At 38.4% G+C, this 27,047-nt stretch overlaps 1 protein-coding gene across 3 annotated transcripts in view; it reads left to right on the top strand.

Annotated features, from left to right (window-relative positions):
- Positions 1-26,004, top strand: part of KATNAL1 (katanin catalytic subunit A1 like 1) — a 34,699-nt gene extending 8,695 nt beyond the window's left edge. For all 3 annotated transcript variants that reach the window (XM_060770874.2, XM_060770873.2, XM_060770875.2), the window contains exons 3-11: positions 1,605-1,765; positions 2,327-2,492; positions 6,590-6,717; positions 8,097-8,202; positions 15,608-15,766; positions 17,443-17,569; positions 17,725-17,859; positions 19,709-19,835; positions 23,184-26,004. In XM_060770874.2, coding sequence (XP_060626857.1) covers positions 1,605-1,765; positions 2,327-2,492; positions 6,590-6,717; positions 8,097-8,202; positions 15,608-15,766; positions 17,443-17,569; positions 17,725-17,859; positions 19,709-19,835; positions 23,184-23,382 — 1,308 coding nt within the window. In that variant the 3' untranslated portion in view covers positions 23,383-26,004. The remainder of the gene's footprint in view (positions 1-1,604; positions 1,766-2,326; positions 2,493-6,589; positions 6,718-8,096; positions 8,203-15,607; positions 15,767-17,442; positions 17,570-17,724; positions 17,860-19,708; positions 19,836-23,183) is intronic.
- Positions 26,005-27,047: the final 1,043 nt, after the last annotated feature.

The raw sequence follows: 27,047 nt of genomic DNA, 5'->3' as shown, positions 1-27,047 counted from the left end.
ATGGTTTTTAAAAGTTTTTTTAAAAAAATCAGAGGAGAGGGAGGGCATTTTTACTTCTTTAGGGAAGGAGTTTCAGAGGCAGAGGGCGATCACGGAGAAGGCGCCCTCTCTCATCCCCACCGCTTGAGATGGAGGTGGGACCGAGAAGAGAGCCTCCTCCATTGACCACAGTGCCCGTGTTGGCTTATATGCAGAGATGCAGTTAGTTAAATACCTGGGCCCAAACGATTTCATTCTTCTCAATAATATCTTCCAGTGTCAATTTTCTGTTAGCAAATCTCACTTTGACATCTTTCCTAAACTGATCATTCTGCAATTGATGGTAGCAGAACTAGTCACTTATCCCTATCTCATCTCTCAGTTTTAATTTCCATTGATATTTTTCTTTAGTTAAATACTCCCTGTAAGTTCTTATTTCCTCATTGGATATTGGCCTAAGTACTACTTCCAATGGATGGAGCCATAAAAGGGTTTTAAATTCCATCTCTTATACCTTTTCCAGATCCTTAGAAGGCTAGATGTTATTGGGTATCTGTTAAATTCTTTGTTTACCTTATCTTTTCCATACTATAAGTAAGCATTCCACTCATATCTTAGGTTAACCTAGGTTAGGTTAAGCCCTCTAGGTTAAGTGTGGTCCTTGAGTTTAATCAATTCCTTTAATCAGCTAAATCCTGCTGCTTCATAGTAGTATCTAAAGTCTGGGAGTGCTAAACCTCCTCCATCTTTTGTATTTATTAAATTCTTTTATACAATTCTGACTTTTTTGCCAGCCCATATGAATTTAACCACATCTTTGCATCACTGTTCAAAGACCTTTACACATTTCATAAATTGGTGAGTTTGGAATAAGAACAACATTTTGCGTAATACCATCAATACTATCCTCCCCATCCAGGTTAATTGAGATACAGGTTGACCATCCTTTATCTGGAATTCTGAAATCTGAAATACTGTATTTACTTGAATATAATGCACCATGAAATGTAATGTGCACCTCAGTTTTGAATGTGTGCATTACAAAAAAAAAAGGATTTGTTGTCAAACATAACGTGAAGCAGTGGAGGCCATGAAAAAGTTGATGGGAAGCCATGCCTCTTATTCAGTCCAGGTTAGAAGCTGGTGGTGGCAGTGAAAAGGCTGGTGGGAAGCCGCACCCCTCTGTCAAGGCCTTCCCACCAGCCTTCTCGTGGCCACCATTAGCTTCCCACTAGCTTTTTCATAGCCACAGCTGCCTCTTCCCTCTCTGTCCTCAGATCGGATCCCTTGCCCAACAGCACATTGGGCACGATTCTAACACAACATAAAATCGAATGCACACCCCAATTTTAGCGATGTATTTTAGTAAATATGGTACTCCAAAATTGTACATATGGATGGCTGGGACAGTGATATTTTTGCTTTCTGGTGGTTCAGTGTACATTACTGCATTAGATGCTTCAGTACAGAATTCTAGGTACTTCACTAAAATAGAAATCCCAGCAGATACACATTAGTGTAAACAATGGGAAGTATGTCTTCCTTATCCTGTTGACCTCATTTGTGTTAGAGATAGATTGTGCATGACTCAGTCTTTAGGGTAAAAGGATCTGTTTCTTTTTAAGGTTCGTCAAGAATTGCTGGAAGAATATGAGCAAGTAAAAAGCATTGTCAACACTTTAGAGAGTTTTAAAATAGACAGACCTACAGATATTCCTGTGTCTTATCAAGATGACCATTTTAGGGATCCAGCTGTTTGGCCACCGCCTGTTCCAGCTGAGCACAGGTAACAGATTGCGAGATGAATGATGGGTTTTAATAAGCATAGCTGGAGAGTCTGTGAAGTGTAATGGCATAATAAATAAACCATTCTTTACCCTGTTTCCCTACTAGCTACACATTTGTTTAGTAGCTTGTTTCCATGGTTTACACATACTTTTTTCACTAATAAGATATTTTGGAGGCTTAAGTCCTGATATTGCTGCTTCCTACAAACCTGTAATTATCTCATTGGGGTCTTATTTTAAAAATGCATTTCTATCGTTTGCAGAATTAAAACAATTTTCTTTAGCCCAATAGAGAGGAAAATTTAGTTTTCTCGGGACATTTTGGACCATCACCCTCCACAGTCCCTTATTCCATTAACAGTACAGGATGGACTGATGGGAACTGTAGGCCAAAACATCCAGAAAGTAATTGGTTCCTAGCCTCCTTCTCAAACTTTGACCATCACCTGATGGTTCCTGTGTGTTCAACCTGTGTATTCTGAATATCAGCTTTGTCTATTGGATGGGGCATCAAATGAGAAGGTAAAGTATTTTGATTCATGATTTTCTTGACTTGACAGAGCTCCACCCCAGATAAAACGCCCCAATCGAGAGGTGAAGCCCCTGAGGAGAGAATCACCAGGATTGCAGCGAGGACCTGTGGGCAGAGCTCAACCAATATCAAAAAATGAAAAACCGGCCAGCAGTCGAGAGAGGGAATCTAAAGGAAAAGGAAAAGATGAAAAGGCAAGATTTCTAAACCTAGAAAGAGTTTTATATAGTAGCATTTAATTTTAGAAGACTGAGAGGAGTGCCATCTTTACTTATAAAAGAGAGAATCTCTTTTCATTTATTCTCTGGTATTTTAACTGTTTGATTTGCTGTGATGCTTTTGATTTAATTTATATATATTTTCATTTTATTTATATTTTTATTATTTCTCCCAGAATTAAATTGCTCTGAAGTATTCTTTGTGAATAAAACATGAAGTATATATTGGGAATGGGAGATTTCTGATACTAAAAGCCCATCTCTCTATTTTAGTATTTGAAAGGGGTTCAGCTAACTCAGGGCCCTTCCACTCAGCCATATAACCCAGAATATCAAGGCAGAAAATCCTACAATATCTGCATTGACCTGGGTTGTCTCAGTTCACACTGCTATTTATTAAAGTTCAAAGCAGATAATGTGGAAGGGGCCTCAGAGACCAGATTGTAATGGAATGGGTTGCAAGAGATGCTATTCCCATTGAACAAGTGACACGGGAAATAATTTCAAATTCAATAGTATTTAGCAGTTGCTTTAAAATGTTTTCTTTTTACCAGGGGAGATACAGAGTAGAGAGAGGAGGAAATTTTCCCTTTCCACAGCTGGATATATACACATTGTCTTCATGCATGTTCACCTTGTCTCATAATCATACTTGTGCTTAGAGATTAAGACTGATTTTTGCTGCACATCTGCTTGACCCATCTATGTACTTTCTGGGCTTGCATATTTTTAGCTGGATTTCAGTGTTTGCAATACAATGACATAGACATGGTGCTTCTAGTATCATATCTGATGACATTTCCTCTTAATTCTTGAAAAACTAACTTAGGAGATATGGCTGATATAGTGCTAAGGAATGTTGTCTACTGTCTCTGGTTGATGATGATACTGTCTAATTGCCAAATACCCACTATTTTGCAAGTCATTGAGGGCTCTGGTGGCCTAGCTGTGGGTTTTAATGGGTGAAACCTACTGCCCAGTCCATTTCATTTTTGGTTTAGGCATTAAGGTAGAATCAGTTTTGATTATCTTTTGGATGAACTTATCCGAAGGGCAGTGAATTGTGATTTCATTGTCTTTAATGATCTATCATTAGCGTTTTATATCAACCATGTTATTATCAGGGAATTATTTTGTGGGTAGTAAATTATTTTGTTGGAGGTACTTCAATAATTCTGCTTCTACTAATTCAATAATTCTGCTTCTACTTATGAGTTGATTTCGAGGGGTGAAATTTCATTACCCAGGTGCTTGAAGTATATGGTGCCTTATGGCATCATTTGTCTCCCTTGCTATTTAAAATCTGTGTGGAGCTGTGGGTTACAATCACTAAGGGTTTTTAAATAGAGTGTTATGAGTATGCTCACAACAGCTAACTCTTTTTTCTCTTTAATATCTGAATTGAATGAGGCTGTATCATTAGTCATTGTCTAGACACAGTAATGTACTAGATGAGGATCAATAAAGACTGAATCCTAGTAATATAGAGGCGTTATGGGCAAGTGGTTCTTGGGTCAAGGAGATGAGTCAACAACCTTCAGAAAGAACAGGTTTGTAGTCTGGAAAATTCTTTTTGTCACTTAAGATCCAAATGACCTCAGTGTTTATGGGTGCCTTTTATTAACTTTGTCACATTCATAAGGTATAGAAATTTATGGATAAAATAATCTTGCTGTAATGGCACATGTATTTATCACTTCCAAGACTGGATTATTGTAATGGTTATTGTAATGAACTTCATGCATAGCTGCCTTCAAGGTTAGTCTGGAAGCTGCAGTTGATATCAACTGCCTACCCCCCACTTGCTTCCTATAGTATGATAGCTTGGAGAACACAAGATAAGGTGTTAGTGGTAGCATTGCAGGCCCTGGACATTTGAAGCCCAGGTTATTTGAGAAGCTGTTTCTTACACTCCTTTTGAACTTCCTTGATTTTAAGTGACAATTTTCTCATGGTGAAACATACTCATTTGAATAATCTGGCAACCATTCAGAAAAAGGCATTGGGTGTATTGGCTTCTGTCCTTTGTAATATACTGTCTCTAGAATTAAGGCAGGGAATAATAGTTTTCCAGTGTGATTGTATGGCCAACTTGGTTGGAGGAAGTAGCAACACTTGTATATAGAGCAGTTAGAGAAAGAGGGAATCCTGCTGTATTTTTATCTTTCATCTCTGGTTTTTAGATTTAAATAATTGAAGGTGTTCTGCTTCCTGCCTACATGGAGGGGTCACTTTCCCCCTTCTTCCCAAAAGTCTTAAGCGCTTTTATTACCATTTGAGAAGGGAGCATCATGAAGCTTCTCTTCCTCAAGAGATCATACAGATATGAGATCCAGCATTAGGGGCTCTTTTACCAATGTTAGGTGACTTTCTATTTACTCTTTTAACTGTAGATCACTTTCCTCTTTTCCTAAAAGTCTTCAGTGCTTTATGAGCTTTGTTTTGAGAAGAGAGCATCATGAGGTTCATCTCTGCCTCAAGATGCCTGATTTTTAATTGGGATTTTTAAAATAGTGTTTATATTTAATCCTGTTTTACTCTTTGCATATTGCTATATTTTAAATTGTGTGCAGATACATTTATGTTAAGCTGCTTTGAGTCTCCTGCGGGAGAGATTAAGCAAGGTATAAATAAATGTTGTTATTATTATTGAACCGTTTATGTACATACAAAAAGAAATATCTTTCACTCACTTACTGGGGTTAGTTTTGTTGATCAAGCATTCTGATAGTTCCATTTTGTTCAAAGAATTTTGTCACTAGAGAAGACTCCACCTTGAATCCTTGATAGGGAGAAAGGTAGCATAGAAATCAAATCAAATCAAATCATTCAATAGCTGAGATTGCAAAATAGAAAAGTGTTACTTTTTAAAATCCTGCGTACATATACATCTTAATAAACTGCTGCAAACGCTCTTGTGATTCATTCACGTTAGTGTATTGTCTCCTATACTTTCACCCAATGCAAGGCCTGGTAGACTTTGGGAGAAGGAGATTGGAATTCAGCAAAGCTTGCAGTGTAGCCTCACACAGGCTGAACTGTTTTCCCATGCTCCATTGTCTGCTGAGGTTCAGCATCTTTTTGACAATTTCCTGCTTTAAATGGGATTTCAGTGTGCTTTGTTATGCAGAAGAAAACTGAACATTGAAGATTTATGAATTGCTCTACTCTCACTCCTGTTTTTATAAAGGTGTTTGGAAAAGAAGCGTGCTGAAAGTTGCCTGCAGCTTCCAAAGTGAAAAAGGGAAACCATCAGCTCCTGTCTCATCTACCTTCTATATCTCTGTCTTGTTGTCCTCTGTTATCTGTGCCTCACCAGCTGTGTCTGATTTTCTTTCTATTTATGCTTTCTAGAAAGCAACTAAGGGTGCTTTCTCAGTTGATAGAAATGCACAGAGAACAAATGGCATTCTAATTCTGCCCAGCTTGGCTAAAACTGACAAACTCTGTAATGGTTCTTCAGCATCACTGACTCCTTTGGTGCAGTATGACTCGCTGCTGCTGTGTCATCAACTTCAGTACACCTCCATACTTGAAAGTATACCTCAGGGCCCTTCCACACAGCCCTATATCCCAGAATATCAAGACAGAAAACCCCATAATATCTGCTTTGAACTAAGTTATCTGAGTCCACACTGCCAGTTCAAAGCAGATATTGTGGGGTTTTCTGCCTTGATATTCTGGGATATAGGGCTGTGTGGAAGGACCCCCAGTTAACAAAGCTGATGTATTCCTGGGTTTTACTTCTTTAACAAAAACTTTGGCACCAGAGGTAGAAAGAACATGAATAGGGAGTATAGGGAGATTCCTACACCACAAAAAAGAAGAGCAGGTCACTCTATTTCAGCAAACTTTTTATTCAATACTAACTTTATGCACATGTGAAATGAAAACAGGTAAGCTAAACAAAAATATGTTCAGTCTCTTAGAGACCACTGGAAAGTTTATTCCAAATTGCCCAGATAGAATGGAGCAATACCCAATAACAGTTTAAGAAAAAGAAAATAACTACAGAAATAGTTTTTTTTTAAAAAAAATGAACTAATTTGTTTGCTTCCAACACTTTGATCTAGGGAAAGAAGATCCCTCAGGATGGTGCTGGTGATAGTGAAATTCAAAAATTTGATGGAGCAGGATATGACAAAGATCTGGTTGAGGCACTTGAAAGAGACATCGTGTCCAGAAATCTAAGTATTCACTGGTACAGTGCTTGCTTTATAATATGAGAGATGTTTTGACTTCATTCCTCCTGCAGAGTCATATCCCATAATCCTTGATATTTGGGCAATCGTTATGGCTGAGAAAAAACCAGGCAACGTTAATAATGGCATTGTAAGCTGCTCTGAGATTTGTTATAATGGGGTGTTGACTTTTTCATGTTACAGCCACCAAACTGAACTATTTTCATCAGCATTTTCACTCACATTTTTAAATAGTAGTCATGATAATGGAAGAATTCTACATGATAATGGAAGAAATCTACAAACATGTCATCGAAATTTGGGATTGAATAAGAGTTAGAATCATATCTGAGAAATATAGCTGGAAATGTTGTTAATTCTCAAGTATTGTTTGAATTTTTTTATTGCAAAGTTGTCTTTAGATGGCTATTCTGTAGGCCTTTCTGGCTCAGTAGCAAACTGATGTTTATTCCACCTAAAAGACGAGGATCCCAAAATCTCGCAGTTAACATTTCACCATGTTCTTGTAAAATGGCATCTTACCCATTTCTTGTGTGTTCACATGAAGGTGCAAGGAATTATAGTACTTATAGATTCTTTGAGAAGTCTACATTTTAAAATAGAATCAGTAATATTATAGACAGAAGAGATGTAGGCTTTTGTTAAGTTTGGATCTTCTGGTCGATCTCTAAGTGACTTGCAGTAAGTCAGCAAGGATTTCTGATCTGTGACTGTATAACACTTTGCTGACCTTGAGAGCAAGGTAGGATTGTCTTTCACCTGCAAAGTCATTGCCATCTTCACTATTTTTCTGGGGCCAAGGTTGGAGGCATTCCTTTTTTTTTTAATTGTCTTGGGCAAAACACCTCAGTTGTCAAGCCTGAGACATCTAAGGAGGTCCTTGTCTTCAAACAATGAATAAATGAAATAGTTCTGTATATCACATCATGATGTCATTGTTTAGACACTGGAGATTGTCTCTAGATATGGATGCCCAAGCCATTCATGGAAGAAGTAAGCCTATATGGTAGTCGCATGCTCTAGCAAGCTTGTTACTTTTTCCGTTCTTCTACAGTTAACTGTGTCGACAACTCAGATCACAAAGCAAGTCAGTCATCTTAAAACAGTGAGCAAAAGGTTCATTTTAAGTATTCGTGTGCAACAATGCTCAAAAGAATTATAACATATTACCTAAATAATTAGGCTTCCCAGTAATGTATTTTTAACTGAACTCTCAGTGACAGGGTTAGCTGAAAGTCATTTTCCTCCATGCCCTTTACACAGAAGGTCACTTAAAAATGCTGTTATATACCAGTGCCCTTCATAAGAATTTGCTGTAACTTACCTGATGAAAGATTTTATTTTATTTGTATTCTAAATCTGTCTTGTTCTTGCACAGGGATGACATAGCTGATTTGGAAGAAGCCAAAAAATTATTAAGGGAAGCAGTTGTCCTTCCGATGTGGATGCCGGATTTTTTCAAAGGGATCAGGCGACCTTGGAAGGTGAGATGTTTCAGTGCTTACAATTTGTGTGTGAAATGATAAAAACAAAGTTATACGTATGCCTACTAGTAGGATTGTAGGATGATCTTCTGTGTCTGTCACCTTATGGAGCTATCTGGAGTTTGGTCCAGATCTGTCATTGTTTGAGTCCACACTGCTCTCTGGATGTAGGCGAACTACAACTCCAAAACTCATGGTCAATGCCCACCAGACCCTTCCAGTATTTTCTGTTGGTCATGGGAGTTCTGTGTGCCAAGTTTGGTTCAATTCCATCATTCGTGGAGTTCAGAATGCTCTTTGATTTTCTTGTTGTTTATCCATTTTCTTGTTGTTTATCCATCGCTTCTGACTCTTTGTGACCTCATGGACCAGCCCACCCCCAGCTCCTTCAAGGTCAAGCCAGTCTTGTCTTGTCCTTGGTTGGCCTCTCTTCCCTTTTCCTTCCCTTTTCCCCAGAATCATTAACTTCTCCAAGCTTTCTGGTCTTCTCATTATGTGGCCAAGGTACTCCATCTTTGCCTCTAATATCCTTCCTTCCAATGAGCAGTCAGGCATTATTTCCTGGAGTAAGGACTGGTTTGATCTTCTTGTAGTCCAAGGCACTCTCAGAATTTTCCTCCAACACCACAGTTCAAAAATGTCTATTTTCCTTTTCTCAGCCTTCCTTATGGTCATGGGAGTTCTTTGATTGTAAGTTAACTATAAATTAACTACAACTCCCAAATAACAAAATCAACCTCTCAACCCACCAGTATTCAAATTTGGGCGTATTGGGTATTTGTGCCAAATTTGGTCCAGTGAATGAAAATATATCCCGCATATCAGATATTTACATTACAATTCATAACAGTTATGAAGTAGCAATTAAAGTAATTTATTGTTTGGGGTCACCACAACATGAGGAACTGTATTAAGGGGTCGCAACATTAGGAAGGTAGAGAAACACTAGTAGCTCAGAGCAACTCTATATGCCATCAGTCATTTACTGTATATTTCTGTTGGTGTGATGAACTGGTCATGTGACAGTAAGAATTAACCACCTCTCAGGAAACTGGAAAACTAAATGTGGGCTAGTTAAAAAGAGTAAATCCCAAATTTGAGAAAAACATGCATTGATATCTTTTACTCTTGGCCTCCGACTCTAGCACAAGGAAGAAGCTTTTTATTCCGTTGTTGTTGGTTTTTCTTTAAACAGTAGAAATAAGGCTTAGGTATAATTCACAGAGCATAATAACTCAGATAGCAACTGGCCAACTGTTTCTGTATAGTTGGGATTCTTCTGAGAACAATTCCTAGTCAGCTTCTTTTATTTTTGAAGTAGATATTCAATATGAAAGGCAGTGCTCCTCCCAGGTGAGTGCCAACATCGGTAGATATATTTGTGCAGACATCAGAGAATTGACATCTTTTCTTACTTTTGAAGTTTTCTTTGAGCCAAGAGATTCCAGGCTCAAGTTGTGCTTCCCACTGTTTCACTAGCAATTGTTACAGCGGCAAGAAACATCCCTGCTGTGATTCCATCAAAATGCCCTCCCCCCTGCAGCATGCTTGAGTATCAACATGGAAAATTCCTAGATTTTTCAGAACTGGGGGAAAGAACAGGTTTTGTGTGAAGCATTTTAAGTACCATATATACTCATGTATAAGCCAATAATAAAAATAATAATAATCTCTTTCTTATACCCTGCCACCATCTCCTGGAAAGGACTTGGGGTAGCTTACAAGTGGGACAGAAATCCACAAACATAAAAGCAAAACCAGTGCATAAAACAAAACATATTAAAATAGGAGCATCATAAAATACAATGGCCAAGATAAAACAAACAAGACATAACAAAATAGAACAGATTCCATTGGAGCTCCATCTGATCAGGTTCAACAAAAACAGTGACCAAGATTTCTAAAATAGGCATGGCCAAGCTATAAGAGGGCTGGGCAAAGGGTAGCGCAAATAGCATACCATAGGTCCGGGGAAGTGGATGAAGTGCAAAACAGAGTACTATCTGGTGACTTGGGGATTGGGCATGTATAACTAGGGACTAATCTCAAATGCTTGCTAGAACATCCAGGTTTTCAAATCCCTGTAAAAGGAGAACAGTGTGGGGGCTTCCCTAATCTCCCTGGGGTGGGTGTTCCAAAGTGGGGGCCACCACCAAGAAGGCACTCTCCCTCATCCCCACCAACTGTGCTTGTGGTGGTGGCAGAAGTGAGAGGAGGGCCTCCCTGGCAAATCTTAGAGCCCGCGCAAGCAAGGGCAGATTTAGGGGCCAAAATTATGGATTTTGATATGACTAGTGAAACATTGAGGGTCATTATGCTCAGGGGGTGTTACCCAAATCCACCTTAGGTTGCTTTTCAGCTTTGAAAAAAAATAAGTTGTATGAATGGAACACCATACAGATGAGCAATTTGATTCCTGTATAGCAGGAGCTCAGAGTGGTGGCTTGAAGGGCCTTTTTCGGTTCTTTCTGATCTCATGTGATACTGGTTGTGATAGAGATGTGATACCCTGATCATTCTTGGTCACAGAAAGAGTGGGACAAGGGTTGCATGATTCTCACCCCTGCATGTAGATAGGATTTTAAAGAGCCTCTGCAAGTCTCTCTGCATTTGTGTTGTCTGTAGATGACTTGAGGCAGTTGAGTGCCAGGTGCCAATGCCACCCTTTGAATAGCTGCTGTTGTCCACTTTTGTGTGTGTCAGAAGTGACTTGAGAAACTGCAAGTCACTTCTGCTATAAGAGAATTGGCCATCTGCAAGGACGTTGCCCAGGGGATGCCTGGATCTTTGAGCAGCCTGTGGGAGGCTTCTCTCATGTCACTGCATGGCAAGCTAGAGCTGACAGACAGGAGCTCACCCCTCTCCCTGTATTCGAACCGCCGACCTTTTAATCAGCAGTCCTGCCGGCACAAGGGTTTAACCCAGTGTTTCTCAACCTTCCTAATGCCGTGACCCCTTAATACAGTTCCTCATGTTGTGGTGACCCCCAACCACAACATTATCTTCGTTGCTACTTCATAACTGTAATTTTGCTACTGTTATGAATCGTAATGTAAATATCTGAAATGCAGGATGTATTTTCATTCATTGGACCATATTTGGCACAAATACCCAATATGCCCAAATTTGAATGTTGGTGGAGTTGGGGGGGATTGATTTTGTTATTTGGGAGTTGTAGTTGCTTGGATTTATAATTAACCTACAATCAGAGAGCATTCTGAACTCCACCAATGATGGAATTGAACCAAACTTGTCACACAGAGCTCCCATGGCCAACAGAAAACACTGGAAGGGTTTGGTGGCCATTGACCTTGAGTTTTGGAGTTGTAGTTTGCCTACATCCAGAGAACACTGTGGATTCAGGCAATGGTGGATCTGGACCAAACTTGGTTCCAATACTCAATATGCCCAAATGTGAACACTGGTGGATTTTCGGGAAAATAGACCTTGACATTGGGAATTGTAGTTGCTGGGATGTATAGTTCACTTATAACCAATAAGCATTCTGGCCCCACCCATGATAGAAATGGGCCACACTTCCCACACAGAACCCCCATGACCAACAGAAAATACTGTGTTTTCTGATGGTCTTTGGTAACCCCTTTAACAGCCCCTCGCAACCCTCCCAGGGGTCCTGACCCCCCAGGTTGAGAAACACTATTTTAACCCATTTCACCACCGGGGTCTCCTTGTTGTCCACTGATTCACATATATCAGTAACTAAGAGAAAATTGAAATTTTATTTGATGCACTTATTAACCGCCATTCTCAGCCCATAAGGGCGACTCATGGCGGTGATAAGGGCGACTCATGGCGGTGAGTTAGTGAAATGGTGGTGTTAGTGAATAATTTTTTAAAGCCTATCTATCTGAACTATTAGCAATATCCATTTATTAAGGTCCTCTCAGGGGATCCTCACCCTCTTACTCTTTGCTATTCAATGGGTATTGTCTAGTGACCAGAGAGCAAGCAAACCTTTTTGGGTTTGGCTTTTCCTTTCTAGAAGAATTTAGTTGACACCAAATATTGTTGTCAGTGCTGCACACAAATATTTTTGTTGTTTCAGGCTTTGACGTTTTTTTGGGGTTCTATTGCTTTTGTTATTTTATTGTATTTAATAATGGATGCTTTAGATTTTGGAGTGAGTTTTTATACTGCGAGATTTCTATATGGTATATTAAAGTTATTTTAATTTTTTTGAGCTGGGATTCATTACACTGGCCAAAAATGTAATTATCTTATGAAAAATAAGATCTTATTTATCTTCTGTTGCCTTTCCTTTCAATTTCAGGACAACATCTGCAGCCTTAGAAGAAGCATTTAAATACTAATATGAACATTTGTGATTTAATTAGCTACAAATCTACATTGGAACATGCATTTAAGAACACACTTAGATAGTTAAGAGTGGTAATAAGAGTTAATGTAAAATCTAGACACAGTGAGTTTATTATTTCCAAAGAATTGGGGGGAAAACAATTCTTGAGTAATTGCATTTTCAGTCATTTGTTTTTATATGCCTTCATATTATTGTTTCACAGCTAATTTCCCCCTGAAGGAAAAGACAAAAATTAATTTAGAGAGTGTGGTTAGCTTTTAACTGATTATCCTATTGCGATAATGTTTTGTATAAGATAGTAATTGTATCAAGTCGACTATGGTGTGTCAGAATCATTTGATTTGCAACAAAATACAGAAATTCTTCTGAAAGCTTCTGGTTCACCTTCGTAATGCCACAACCCCTTAATACAGTTCCTCATGTTGTGGTGACCCCAAACAATAAATTACTTTAGTTGCTACTCCATAACTGTAATTTTGCTACTGTTATGAATTGTAATGTAAATATCTGATATGCTGGATGTATTTTCATTCAATAGACCAAATTTGGCACAAATACCCAATACGCCCAAATTTGAATACTGGTGGGGTGGGGGGAGGGGATTGAATTTGTCATTTGGGAGTTGTAGTTGCAGGGATTTATCGTTAACCTACAATCAAAGAGCATTCTGAACTCCACCAACAATGGAGTTGAACCAAACTTGACACACAGAACTCCTATGACCAACATAAAATACTGAAAGGGTTTGGTGGCATTGACTTTGAGTTTTGAAATTGTAGTTCACTTACCTCCAGAGAGCACTGTGGACTCAAACAATGATGGCACAAATCCTCAATATACCCAAATGTGAACACTGGTGGAGTTTGGGGGAAATATACATTGACATTAGAGAATTGTAATTGCTGGGATTTATAGTTCACCCACAATAAAAGAGGACTCTGAATCCAGCCCAAAATGGATCTGCACCAAACTTGGCACACTACCTACACGGCCAACATTGAATACTGGTGCGGGTTGGAGGGAGCTACAATTCTGGGAGTTGTAGTTCTCCAACGCCCAAAAAGAAGAGAAAGACAGGCGGAGAAATCTTCAGACTTTTTTGCCAAAGGGGTTTCTAAGACCATCAGAAGTATGTGCTTTCAGATGGTCTTTGGTGACCCCTCTGAAACCCCACTTATGACCCCCCAGGTTGAGAAACACTGTTCTAATTAGTCTGTAATCTGACTAAATTTGCAGAAGTATGAATGATGTGCAGCAACAGCACAGTGCTAGATGACAGAATATCATGGCAAACATGTCTTAATTGAGAGCTTGAAAATGTTATATTTGAACTGCAGATACCAGAATCCTCACCATTATGTACATGACCATTTTGGCTGTGGGATTATGAGCATTGTAGTTAAAAAAAGAAGAAGAGAGAGAGATACCCTTTAAAATCTTTTTTTTATTATTGTGATTTTTCTGAGAGAATCTAGTACCTCAGTTACACGTGGTCCTTGGAAAATGTCCATATGTCTATATATTGCAGCTCAACAGTGTGAGAACATTGGGAGAATTACTGAATAATGGATGAGGATGAGGTTATCTTTATTTCCATCTTCCTAGTCTCTAATGATTTCCCAGCATCCCAGTCTGTTGTTACAGGGAAGAGATATGGCCACGTAGCAGAGCAAGCTGCAAGGATTTGTTTGTAAGGTTTGTAAAGGAAAATCTGAAGGATAAATGTTTGGATACGTAGGTTACAGTTAGTTTTTCAGGGGTCCATGTGCACTGTAGAATTAATGCCACTTTAACTGCCATGGGTCAGTGCTGTGGATTCCTGGGGTTTTTAGTTTTACAAGGATGTTTAGTCTTCTCACTCTATCAAAGAAAGCTGGGGCCTCACCAAGTTACAACTCCCAGGATTTCATAGTATTGAGCCATGACTGTTAAAGTGGTATCAAACTTTATTAATTCTGTAAACCAGATGCACCCTGGGTTAAAGAGAAGAGGCAAAGATGGCACAGGGAGGAAACAGTTATTTGAAATACAAAATATATATTTTTATTTACTTTTTAAAAAGTAGTGCTTAGTCTTTGGCCTTTCTGATTTCTTTGAAAGGCAAACGAGTTAATAACAGTTTCCTAAATAAACAAATTCTACAGATATTAGCAGAATTTCACTTAGGTTATTTGTTGGATCCATGTATGGTATAAGTAGTTGTATGGCTAAAGAAAGAATCCTATGAAACTCAGAACATTAGCATCCTGCCAGAACAGATTATCCCATCCTCCCTGCTCCCCTGGCAGCTTTGGCTCACATCTGTCACTTTGAAATACTTTGATTTTCTCTTCGGTGTTTTTGGAAAATCCCTTTGTACTTTCATTGCCTGTTAATAGGTTATGTGTTTCGCTTTTAGCTATGTAGTTAAGTAGAAGACGTATTTTAAAATACAGTTGTGGATACTTGCTTCTCTGTCTAGGATTCCTATTTATTCATCTCTCAACTCACTAGAGTCCCTGATCGATAGAAGAACCCCTGTTTTCCCCATTATTCAAAAACAGCAAAATTATATGCATAGTGTTGCATATATGCGAGCATGCAGGATTTGTAGGTAGCCAATTCACATGGCAGAGGGCCCTTCTACACTGCCATATAATCCAGAATATTAAGGCAGGCAATTCACATTATCTGCTTTGAAAAGAATTATATGAGTCTACACTGCGATATAATCCTTCTCAAACCTTGGAACCACAAGTGCTGTATGACTGCAGTCCCCATTATCCCCAGTCTGCATGGCGGATAATCAAAAGTGATGGGAGTTGTCCTTGAATGACATCTGGGACCCAAATTTGGAGAAAAAGTGAAGAGTACGCCAGCCACTATGTAAAGTAATTATAGTTGGCCCTCAGTATCCACGAATGCTCCAACCCTTTAAAAGCAACCATAAGGCTGATGTAGCCCTCAATGAAAACGTGTTTGACACCCCTGGTCTAGACCAATTCATTTAATTTAATCATATTCTACTTTTAGCTAATTTGAATCTGGCCTGTCCATATCTATTCAGTGGTCTGCATTTAATTTCAGGGAGTGCTGATGGTTGGTCCTCCTGGCACCGGGAAAACCATGTTAGCGAAGGCTGTTGCTACAGAATGTGGAACAACTTTCTTTAACGTATCTTCGTCCACCCTGACGTCAAAATACCGAGGCGAGTCTGAAAAATTAGTCCGCTTGTTGTTTGAGATGGTATGTAATGTTGATATTTAAGTAGCACATATTTTTATTATGTCACAAATATTTCCATCATTCCAATATGTTGCCTCATGTTTAGGGTTAAATGAAACAATCAGTGAAATGAAACAACAGCAGTTAAATGACACAATCCATGTGAAATATGTAATAGGACTGGTACTGTTGATGCATCCTGGTCAACACTGTCAGGAGGAAATGTTAGATCTCTGCAATGGCCTCTCAAATACCGTCAAATTGGTTTGCCACATTTTGTCTAAATCAGAGTGAAAGAAGTCATACAAACTAAATTGTGCTCTCTCCATAAGAATGCTGAATTCAGAAGTGTTATGGTGGAGTGTTTTAACTGTTGTGCCATGCCTTGAGCTATGAGGAGAGGTGGATGATGATGATGATGATGATGACCTGCATTTGAAATAACACGACTGAGGTTGTGGCCAATTCATCTTTTGAGGAACTGCACATGCTGTTTTCTTGGAAATTTTACACTACTTATAGTCTTGACCTTTCTGTCATCTTTTGTTTTTTATTTGTTTCTTCTAAAACTTTTCATTTTATCGTTTGCAACTGCCACATTCATTTTGTAGCTCTTATAATATGCAGAATAACATCTATGTCCAGTTAGGTAGGTGACTGTATCACACATTTACAAAAGGAAACTGGTTTGAAAGAGATGGATATACACATATTAATAAGTGAAAATATTGCATCCTTCAGTAGTCCTGAAAACACCAGCAGACCTCTCCTGTGTCCCTGACTCCTCTCAATTTCTCTAAATTCCAAACACAGAGGAGAACACTTTGGTCTATTTTTATAACATCAGAACAATGGAAACTTGTCACATTTTATTGATATTTGATTAGAAGCATTTTAAATGACAGCTCTGATAGCATACAGAACTTATTTTATAGTCACAGAGATGGGACCAAAGTGTTTCTATTCTAATCTACCAGAATAATTTTATTAAATGGAAATTTGCAAAAAATTATGTTCCAGATTATGGATGTTAAGTATACCACTTTCAAGCACAACAAGTACATACACAGTCTAGCTGTTGTACCAATACTGCAGTGGTGCTACCTATGGTCAATGTTGCCCAAAACCTTTTCCACTAGTCGCTCCTATATTTTGTATGCTGATTGGTTTTTAAACGTAATAGCTACAAAAGGCTTCAAAAACATTTTATCAATATTTTCCTTGGCGGTCTCCCCCTTAGTGCATGTGTATGTGTATATGTGTGTGTGTATATATATATTTAATGGGTTTGGTTTTAACGTTTTTGTTTATTTACCAATGAATTCATATATGGCATTGAAGTGTTGCCTTTGTCAGGTTGCCCTGAGTCCCCTTCGGGGTTGAGAAAGATGGGATATAAATGCGGCAATTAAATAAATGTGTGTATATATATATATATATATGTGTGTGTGTGTGTGTGTGTGTGTGTGTTTTATATATAAATATATATGTTTTATATATAAATATATATGTTTATATATAAATAATTTTTACCCTGCTTTGAGTCTCATCCGGGGTGAGAAAGGCGGGGTACAAATGTCATAAATAAATAAATGTGTCAGCATAACATTGTCACTTTCAGATGTGACTGTAGCACTGTTCAATTTTTCATGTTATGGGATTATATTCATGCAAGTCATTTTTATCTTTGTTTCAAGGCTAGATTTTATGCACCTACAACCATTTTTATTGATGAAATCGACTCTATCTGTAGTCGCAGAGGCACTTCGGACGAACATGAAGCAAGCCGTAGAGTCAAGTCTGAGCTGCTTGTTCAGATGGATGGTAATGAGTGTTCGAGTCTAAATTAGAGCTGCCTTTTCAGTCATTTAAATTGTTTTCTACCTCAAATTGGTGAATGAGTACAGGCAATTGATAAATAATTGGGTTCTCCTGATTGATATATTCAGTTGTACAAATAGATCCATTCTTTCCTTTAGGAGTAGGAGGTGCTCTTGAGAATGATGACCCTTCAAGGATGGTGATGGTGTTAGCTGCTACAAATTTTCCCTGGGACATTGATGAAGCTTTGAGACGGAGACTAGAGAAGAGGATTTATATCCCATTGCCAACAGGTTGGGAATGCCCTATCCTCTAAATTTAATTTTCAAGCATGTGTTTTCCTTAGTGTGCTATTAAATAATCTTTAGACACTCCTGTTACCAACATTGCATTTTCACTGTTTAATAACTTGCCTCTTTTCTTTCTTTCTTTTTTTAATGCTTGAGATTGCAAAATGAAAGTATTTTATTGCAGCCTGGTTGAGAGTAAAACTATGACTTCTGAATGCAGATTCATTTAATGAGCATGGAATTATTCTGAATGTTTCAGAAGCAATCCAGGAAGGAGCCTCAAAGGGAGCCTATAGACCTCTCTAAAGAAATATTGGCATGCTCTTTTCAATGAATTCAGAAAAACACCAATCCACGAATTTTCACTCACAGGCTTGTCATGTTGTAAATCAACTCTTGCCTGACCTTTATGACTCGATTTCAAGCCCTTCAGATAGCAGCTTTCTGGTTGTTCTCCTGCCTGAGGATGTCTCATCATAGATTGCTTTTCTTGGCTGTCGGTCATATCTGCTATTAATTTCTGGATTCTTTATCATGTTAGGCTTGTATAGTTGTGTTTCCTCTTCAGTCTGCTTGCTTCCCATTGTAAGATAACAAAATAAAAGTGCCATATGACAGCAGTTGTAATTGAACTTGCGGGAGGGAATGACCTTTGTAAGTTGTACCGCATGCCTCTTGTAGCTCGTAGGCTATGACATTTAATGGCAAATTGATGCATGAAATGTGGCAACTAGTGACAGTAGCATCCCTTAAGAGGTTTTCCCTCTTTCCCTGACAAAGTTTAGGAATCATTTGTCATCTGGTAATGTTGATGAGGGCTATCCCTACCCTTTGTTCCCATTATTGGTTGCTATTGCTGGAATAAGCTCTCCCATGGGACGTTAAACTGTATTTATCTAAATGGTAACAAAGGAGTGGAAAGAGATGCACAATTTGCAATAACGTTGAAGCAATGGGTAAAAATATACTTTTCCCCCTTGCTTATTTAGAAAACTAGATTTTTTTTTCTTTTTTGGAAATGTGATTTTAGTATTCTTTATAGATTGAAAATCACTTTGTTAGCTTAGGAAAAATAAATGTATTATACATATTTATTTTGCATAAAATTATTACATTTGAATTCCGTTTCAGTTTTTGATTTTACAAATGGAGCTACAACATTCTGAACTGTAGGAAACCTCTTTGATTTTGCCAGTTTATTGAGAGAAAGCTAAAATTAATAAAAACATAAGAAAGTAAAGGTAGAGATTTTCCCCTAACATTAAGTCCAGTCGTATCCAACTCTGTGGGTTGGTGCACATCTCCATTCCTAAACCAAAGAGCCGGCATTGTCTGTAGACACTTCCAAGGTCATATGGCTGGCATGACTGCATCAAGTGCCATTACCTTCCTGCTAGAGTGGTGCGTATTGATCTACTCACATTTGCATGTTTTCAAACTGCTGGGTTGGCAAAAGCTGGTACTGACAGCAGAAGCTCATGCCGCTCCTCGGATTTGAACTTGTGACCTTGTAAGCCGCCCAAGTCTCTTCAGGGAGATGGTTGCAGGATACGCATAAAGTTTATTATTAAGTTTATTTAGACCTCTTTATCAATGATAACTTGATAAATCAGACTTGATTCCCTCAGTCTACTTCAGTTGAAATTTACAAAGATTTAGATCTTGGTTTCCTTTGTCAATTGACACAGTATTGGTATTTTAAAACTTGTCATCAGCAAATTGTGTTACCGGTTACTGTTGTTGACAAATGGTTTACCAGTCCCTGCCCATAAAATCTAATTATAGAGGTAAATATTAAACAATCATTACATTTTTGCACATCTGGTTTAACTCAAATGCACTTTTTTTTCAGCAAAAGGCAGAGCAGAGCTTCTTAAGATAAATCTTCGGGAAGTAGAACTGGATCCAGACATCAGCCTAGAAGAAATTGCTGAGAAAATTGAAGGCTACTCTGGTGCTGATATCACTAATGTTTGCAGGTATCTTATTTCTTATATTTGCAAGCTAAAGAAACGTCAGATTGCTAGATGAACTGTCTTTCCTAAACACATATCTGAGGACACTGCCACACTCAGGATTCTCTGCTTTGCTTCACGACTTGAGATCCTTTTCACACCAAATTATTTACAGAGGAACCAACTGTATATGTGCTAGATGAAATCCTGGGTTCTGTTTTAGGGTATGCAGTCTGTTCAGACTGGATACTCATTCTCTTGATAACTGTCCCTTTATAATTGGCTTTGAACGCTAATACGTATTCAGCATTCCTCTTTGACTGAATGTTTGCAGGAGACAACTGGCAATGTGGATCATGTTACCAATTTAGGAAATTAGCAATGTTTTTTAAATCACTTTCTGAAGAATCCCAAGGTTTACTAGAAAACAATTGGAAAGTGCATTATAGCAGTTTAAAAATTACATTAATATATATACAATCTTCAATTGTCTGAAAATTCTGTATATTATTTTTGGAATATTTTTTTCGCTCTCAAATTGCAGGTGTGGGTTGGATCCATGTTTTAGAGTAGACATTATTAGGACTTAATGGGCATCAGATGCCATAGCATGCAGCCACAAAAGGTTATGGCAGAAAAATACTTTTATTTCCCAAGATGTCATTAATTTATTTTTTATATGACAAGCCAGCACATTTTCCCCTGGATTTTTTTTTTACATTAGGACTTTAGTCTTCTCTACCTTATCCCATGGATTTCATTGGGTCTGCTTTAAGTATGACTACCATCCGTATCCGTTAAGAAATTGTGCATCAAGAGGTGGCAAAATTAAAGGAGGGTGTTTTGGATGGAATGAACATTCTTATTCTTTGTACTAGATGTTTGTGTCTAAAGTAGCACTTAAATTGGCTTTTCAAAGTTTAAGGAACTAGGTGTACTAGATTTTTGTACCTAAAGTAGCATTTGAGATTGGCTTTTCAAAGTTTAAGAAACTGCTGAAATGGACAAATAACACGTTTTGGAGAAATGCTATATTTCTCTTTCCTTGGATGAATGGGAAGCAAAAGCAGAACTAATAATAAGCAATAAACAGCAAGGGTCAAAATGCATGTGTGTCCTCCTGTTCAAAACTTCTGTGGAAAATAATACCCTCAAACTGCTTTCTAAAATTGAAAAGAAAAGCAGACGCATCTCCATATGGAGGAATCTTTTAACATCTGTGCATTACTAATTAAAATACCTTGTTTCTATCATACATAACTACTGCACTTTCTGACAGAGAGAATTCTTAGAACGTGGTCTCTGAGGATAACCCGAAGAGCTGGTTTAGCTGTATCGTTTGGATATGTTTGAAGAGTGAGCGAGGAGGTTACTAAGCAACAACAAGGACTCCAGTACTGACAAAGCCACTTGGCTGAACTGTCACGCTTGCTGTGTTTGTTTCCTCATTCTGCTCTTGGCTGGATTAAAGCAGTTGGGGCCATGGGGCCCTTCCAGAAAGAAGGCTTCTCTCTGTGACACTCTGTAGGCTCCACGGTTGGCAGGGCTGACTTTGTGCTGGAGCAGATCAGCCTTGGGAGCCCTCCTTGGGGCCACAGCCACCCCTCTGGAGATTCCTCCCTGTGCGTTTGCACTTGGAGGGTTAGAGAAGTGACCCCAATGTGCCATTTGCCCCTTCACTTGCTCCACAACAAGAATGGCCAGTAATGGTTGTAAACAATGTCAACTCTTGGGAAGTGTAGGAGAAGAGCTGCAGTCTCCTGTCCCAAAAGCATGTCTCTATTGGCAGTAGCACCATGCATTAATTTAAATTTAAATTTAATTTAAAGCATTTATATTCCGCCCTTCACACCCCAAAGGGGACTCCAGGCGGAGCAAAACATATATATGGCAAACATTCAATGCCGGAACATAAAATAAACTATAAATATGCATAAATACTAAAACCAGTAATCTCTTATTTTAAAATCAATTGTTTAAACAATGTTTATATGCACAAGAATAACAATGTTAATACAAGAGGTATGTGTGTGTTTGTGAATCAGTGTGGGGATCCTGACCACTCTGGAGCCTTTGTCCCTGTTGCACAATTAATGATCTAGATTTTGAGGGGAATCTACATTCATCCTAAGGAGCAGGATTAACAGTAACCTCATCTTAAAAACACTTGGAAGGAAACTTAACCTGTAATGCAGATTTCCAGGCTAATTAAAGCTATCAGACGAGGGGCCACCACTGAGAAGGCCCTGTCTCTCATCCCCACCAGTCGCTCTTGCGAGGGTGGTGGGACTGAGAGCAGGGCCTCCCCAATGATCTTAACTGTCGTGGTGGATCATAAAGGGTGATAGGTTCGGACAGGTAAGCTGGGCCGGAACTGTTTAGGGCTTTATAGGCTAAAGCCAGCATTTTGAATTGTGCTTGGAAGCAGACTGGCAGACAGTGGAGCTGATGTAACAAAGGGGTTGTGTGCTCCCTGTACGACGCTCCAGCGAGCAATCTGGCTGCCGCCTGTTGAACCAATTGAAACTTCCAAATAGTCTTCAAAGACAACTCCACGTAAAGCACGTTGCAGTAGTCTGTATGGGATGTAACAAGAGCGCGGACTACCATGGGTACCAAAATCTGTGAATGCTCAAGTCTCAATATATGAAATGGACTAGTAAAATAGCATCCCTTGTATAAAATGACAAACCATTTAAAGATGTGCTGGAGAGAACCTGAAAATCTGTGAAATGGTGGGAGTCTACAGCAAAATGTCTTTGTACATCAGAGTAGAGCTTTTCACACAGGAAAATTAGGGTTTTTCTTTTTGGATTTTTCCCGCTTTAACATTTACAAGTCATGACTGCACTTGATTTTCTCTGCAGACACTTTTGTGGATTTCAGTGCTTGCATTATATCCATGTTGGGGGCAGAGGTGTGGAATCCTGTCTCACCAGGGGAGCTGGGCAAATAGATAAAGAGTAAATGCATTACACAGCCATGTTGGAGGCCTGCAATGCACAAACCAGAATCAACATAGCTGTTAACACATGCTGCTAACAATTAAGAATACTTGAGAACTTCATTCACTCTACAATTTAAAGCAAATGACCCTATTTACATTTTCTGGAACTAATGTGTGAATTTGAAAGCAATTATTCTTCAGATTAAGTACCTCTCTAAATTTCACCTTGAACAGTGTGTGCATAAATGCAGATGGGGATGAGTATAGTTTTAAATGCAGATTTTCCTGTGGTTGTAGAAGTCCTAGTAAAAAGAATGGAATGAGATTATGATTGAACACATGAGATACTGACACGGCCTAAAATCTGACTGACCCTTCCGTCCCTTTTCATCACTGACTCCTGTGTGCTTTCTTTTCCATTTTAGGGATGCCTCTTTGATGGCCATGAGGCGGCGCATTAATGGCTTATCCCCAGAAGAGATCCGTGCGCTATCTAAAGAAGAGCTGCTGATGCCTGTTACCAAGGGAGACTTTGACCTGGCTCTGAAGAAAATCTCCAAGTCTGTGTCAGCTGCAGACCTGGAGAAATATGAGAAGTGGATGTCAGAATTCGGATCTGCTTAACCTCTGAGACATCTCTTTACAAGAGATTTTAGCATTTCAATTACAAAACATTGTAAAGACTTAGAAAACTTTTAAGGCTTGAGTTTTTTTCCTATGGACAACACCCCCTCCCCTCTATTTTGTTGCACTTTAAAAGGGAACAAAAAGAAATGTTAACACAGTGAGACCGTAATATTTTTTAGACAAATGCTAAAACAGTTAACATAGAAAGTTGAGTTGTCTGCACTTGTGAATGGCAGTTTACTGATTTTCATATGAATGTGTGTTTTTTCAAGGCTTTTGCCTGGCAATCGGTTATAATCTTTTATGAAGAATATTTAACAGAAATTATAGCCTAAGTGTTGGGCCACATTGTTGGCTATTTAAATAAGGTCCCAGCCTTCTTGAAGGTAGCACTGAATCTTTTATTCTTTGTTTCTGCTTTTCTCCCTGATTTGAAGAGGTTATCGGTATAAACCAATGAAAATGCTAAAAGTCACTTTCCACCTGTCTTGCTGTTATGGTTATACTGGGATTTGCTGTGATTCTGCTAATCATGTGATAGGGAGGCTCATGGTTCCAAACATGTCATGTGTACTTGTGGCTCATCACAGGGAGTTTGGGGGAGCATTTTTTTTGTTCCTCAATGTGAATACTTTTTTCTTCTGCGCTTTCACCTGTTATCACAGCCAGCATCCGTGTAAAGGCAACATACTGAGTATAAAGTGTAAAGTAGGCCGTAAAGGGAGATCCTATTCCACCATGTTCATGAGACTGGGAATCTCAAATCCCAAGTTTTGGCTCTTGTTTCTGTTTTCACCTCTTATAAATCTGCTATTTATTCTCTATACTGTAAGCAAGGTATATACTGAAATATAATGGCCAAACAAGGGACAGATGTTGCAGTGCTTTAATTTCCAGGCGCTCCTAAGACCGACTGATTTACATCTTGTACTGTTTCATCCAAATGTCCATGTTTTTAGTTCACTGGGATTTGGGAATCTTTAACTTTCCAGATGTTTTGGACTTCAGTTCCCATAAGCCACACCTGTTACAACTAGAAGTAAGGGATAATGGGAGTTGTGCTTAAAACCCTTGGAAGATAGAAAGGTCCATTTTAAACTAACCCTTTTCTAATTTATGTTTTATAAAAATTTGTTGCAATATAGGACATGGAAGTGGATTCTTGAGAAATCAACTTGCAGAGCTGTCCGTCCTTGAAATCCAGGAATACTCTTACCACGCTTCTTATATTTCTGGTGTATTTTAAACATGCCACCCTCCCTTTTAAAGCAGTTGCTTCAAATATGAAATATTGATGCTAATTTTTGTAGGCCTTTCCACTGACAATGACTTAGGCCTGTTCAGCTAATGTGCATAGTTCGCTTCCCAAAATAGATCCTCTGTGTCTTCAGGTATGATGGGATTAGTTCTCCAAGTTATTTGTGTATTCACATTGGAGAAGGATGTAAAATCAGAAAACCCTGATTTTGAATTTGTTCTCAAATATTTACAATCTTTGCACTTGAACTAAATATGCCTGATGTTACATTACACTGCACTTTGACAGGTAATTATATAAAATGATTAATAAGTATTCCTAAGCCATATTTTCATTTGTTTGGCTAGTTGCTTTAAAATACTTTTTTTCCTTAGAAAAGTTATCCTTTCAGACATTCTTAGGGAGAAGACTTTTTCAAATAACAAGCATGCCTGTCTTCCATTTCTGATATGGCAAACTGCATGGAGAGTGTAATGACCCATTTAACTAATCTTTACCATTCTTGCTAAATTGCATAGAGACAAAAGCAGGCAAAGTGTAGCCAGTATGATATGTGTGGCTCCCAATATCTTTTTTTGTACCCCCACAACCTTTATTGAAGCTTGCTACCAGGAACAGAAATTTGGCAAATGGTTTAATTTCCATCCCTAGAAGCATCCAGGTGGGGCGGTTTTGAAATAAAACAAGGTACATGGCCCACATCCTCACCCAGGACAGTAGATGTGGCTTTTCAGCCCGTTCCATGTTTGATTTTTCATTATTTCTTCACATTTTCCAGTTGAGTATGTTAGGGAATAGTCTTTACTGGATCATGTGTATGTGGCGGAAATATGGCCTCCCAATTCTGCAATGTTTTCCTCCCTGATATAGGTCAAGACCTAGAATAATCTGATGGGAAAACTCCAAAATGTGAGTGATTGAAAGCTCACATTAGCTGGTCTTCTTGAACTTAACTTTCCACAATGCTAAATCTGTTACATGGGGCAATCTTTTTTCTTGGCAGAGGATTAGTTTAATTTCACCCCAAATTGCCAAGTTGGTGTGGCTCATTCAGCATTTGCATTACAAGGGCTTCATGTCTTTTCATAACCAACTCATTTCTTGTCATAACCAACTTCATTTTTGCTGGCTAGGACTAGAGATTTGGTTTGTTAGAAGAGTGACACCAGTACTTATGTGACCAAATATGGCCAGATATTTAGGTTGCGTTTGCAGCACTTGTATTCTGACTATTTAACAAATTATTGTTTTATATAGAAGGTATCCTACGTTAATACTGTGAATGACAGATTGTGTTTGTGTCCAAGAAAAGGCAGCTCTATTGTTCATAGAAGGAATCATAATAAATATCTTAACGACAATGTATTTTCTTTAGTATTGTTTGGTAGTGCTACAACATTTGGGATTCATTTGGGCTAAGTATGCTGTAAAGCTCTGGACATATAAGAACAGTTAGGCATCTAATAGTGTTTTGGTTTGAGATGCATTATCTCTATTTATGCCTCTCACTGTGGTCGCTTTTGAAAGTAATGGTGACTCTGACATTAGTCTTCAAGCACAAGTAAAATACAAAGCTGATTTAGGACCCACTCCTGTTTTGTAAAAGGAACTGCACAATTCATTTTCTGTACAGGCAGTCCCTGAGTTACAAACATCCAACTTACGTACAATTCTAGTTACAAAGTGGGGCGAGACAACAGGAAGTGAGAGGAAATCTCCTATGAAGGTAAATTGACTCCTGTAAAAGTTATTTTATGGAAAAGGTGTCTCTGTTGAAACTGCATCACCGATCCTTGTTTTCACAACAAGCCAAATTTTTCAAAACACAGTTGTCACAGAGACAAAAAGTGAGGTGAAAACTTCTGAACAGGCACAGACAGCAAAACAAATGTTACAGTGCTGTTAACCCTTCTCTCTGCTATCCAAAACTTTTTTTTAATCGGCTGGACTTAAAAAAAATGTACTTGTTCCAACTTACATACAAATCAGCTTACTCACAAATCTGGGTACTGCCTGTACATAGAAATAGCACAAATTGCACATAGGACCCATTTTACACTGACCATATAATGCAGTCTAAAAAAGCATTATATGGTGAGTGTAGTTAAAACTGCAGTATGCAGCAACTGGACGTAAGGTATTCAGGCTAAACCAAGTTGGTATCCAACATAGTGTTGCTGTAGGTCAAGGACTGGCAACTGTAGATTTCCAAATATTTTTCTCTTACAGCTCCTATGAGCCTGCTTCGGCAAATACAATTATGAATGATTATAGAAATTATTGTCAAAATATTTCTGTAGAGCTGTTAATCTGCCCTTGTGAACAGAAATGTTTGGATTGAAAGGAGTATAATCCAGGGTTGCTATTGTCAGATTAAATTATTTCCCTGTGATAATTGGATTTT

The sequence above is a fragment of the Anolis sagrei genome, chromosome 3, assembly GCF_037176765.1.
Source record: "Anolis sagrei isolate rAnoSag1 chromosome 3, rAnoSag1.mat, whole genome shotgun sequence".
Classification (NCBI taxonomy): domain Eukaryota; kingdom Metazoa; phylum Chordata; class Lepidosauria; order Squamata; family Dactyloidae; genus Anolis; species Anolis sagrei.
The sequence above is the reverse complement of the archived record's forward strand: the minus strand, read 5'-3'. Positions and strand labels throughout refer to the sequence as shown.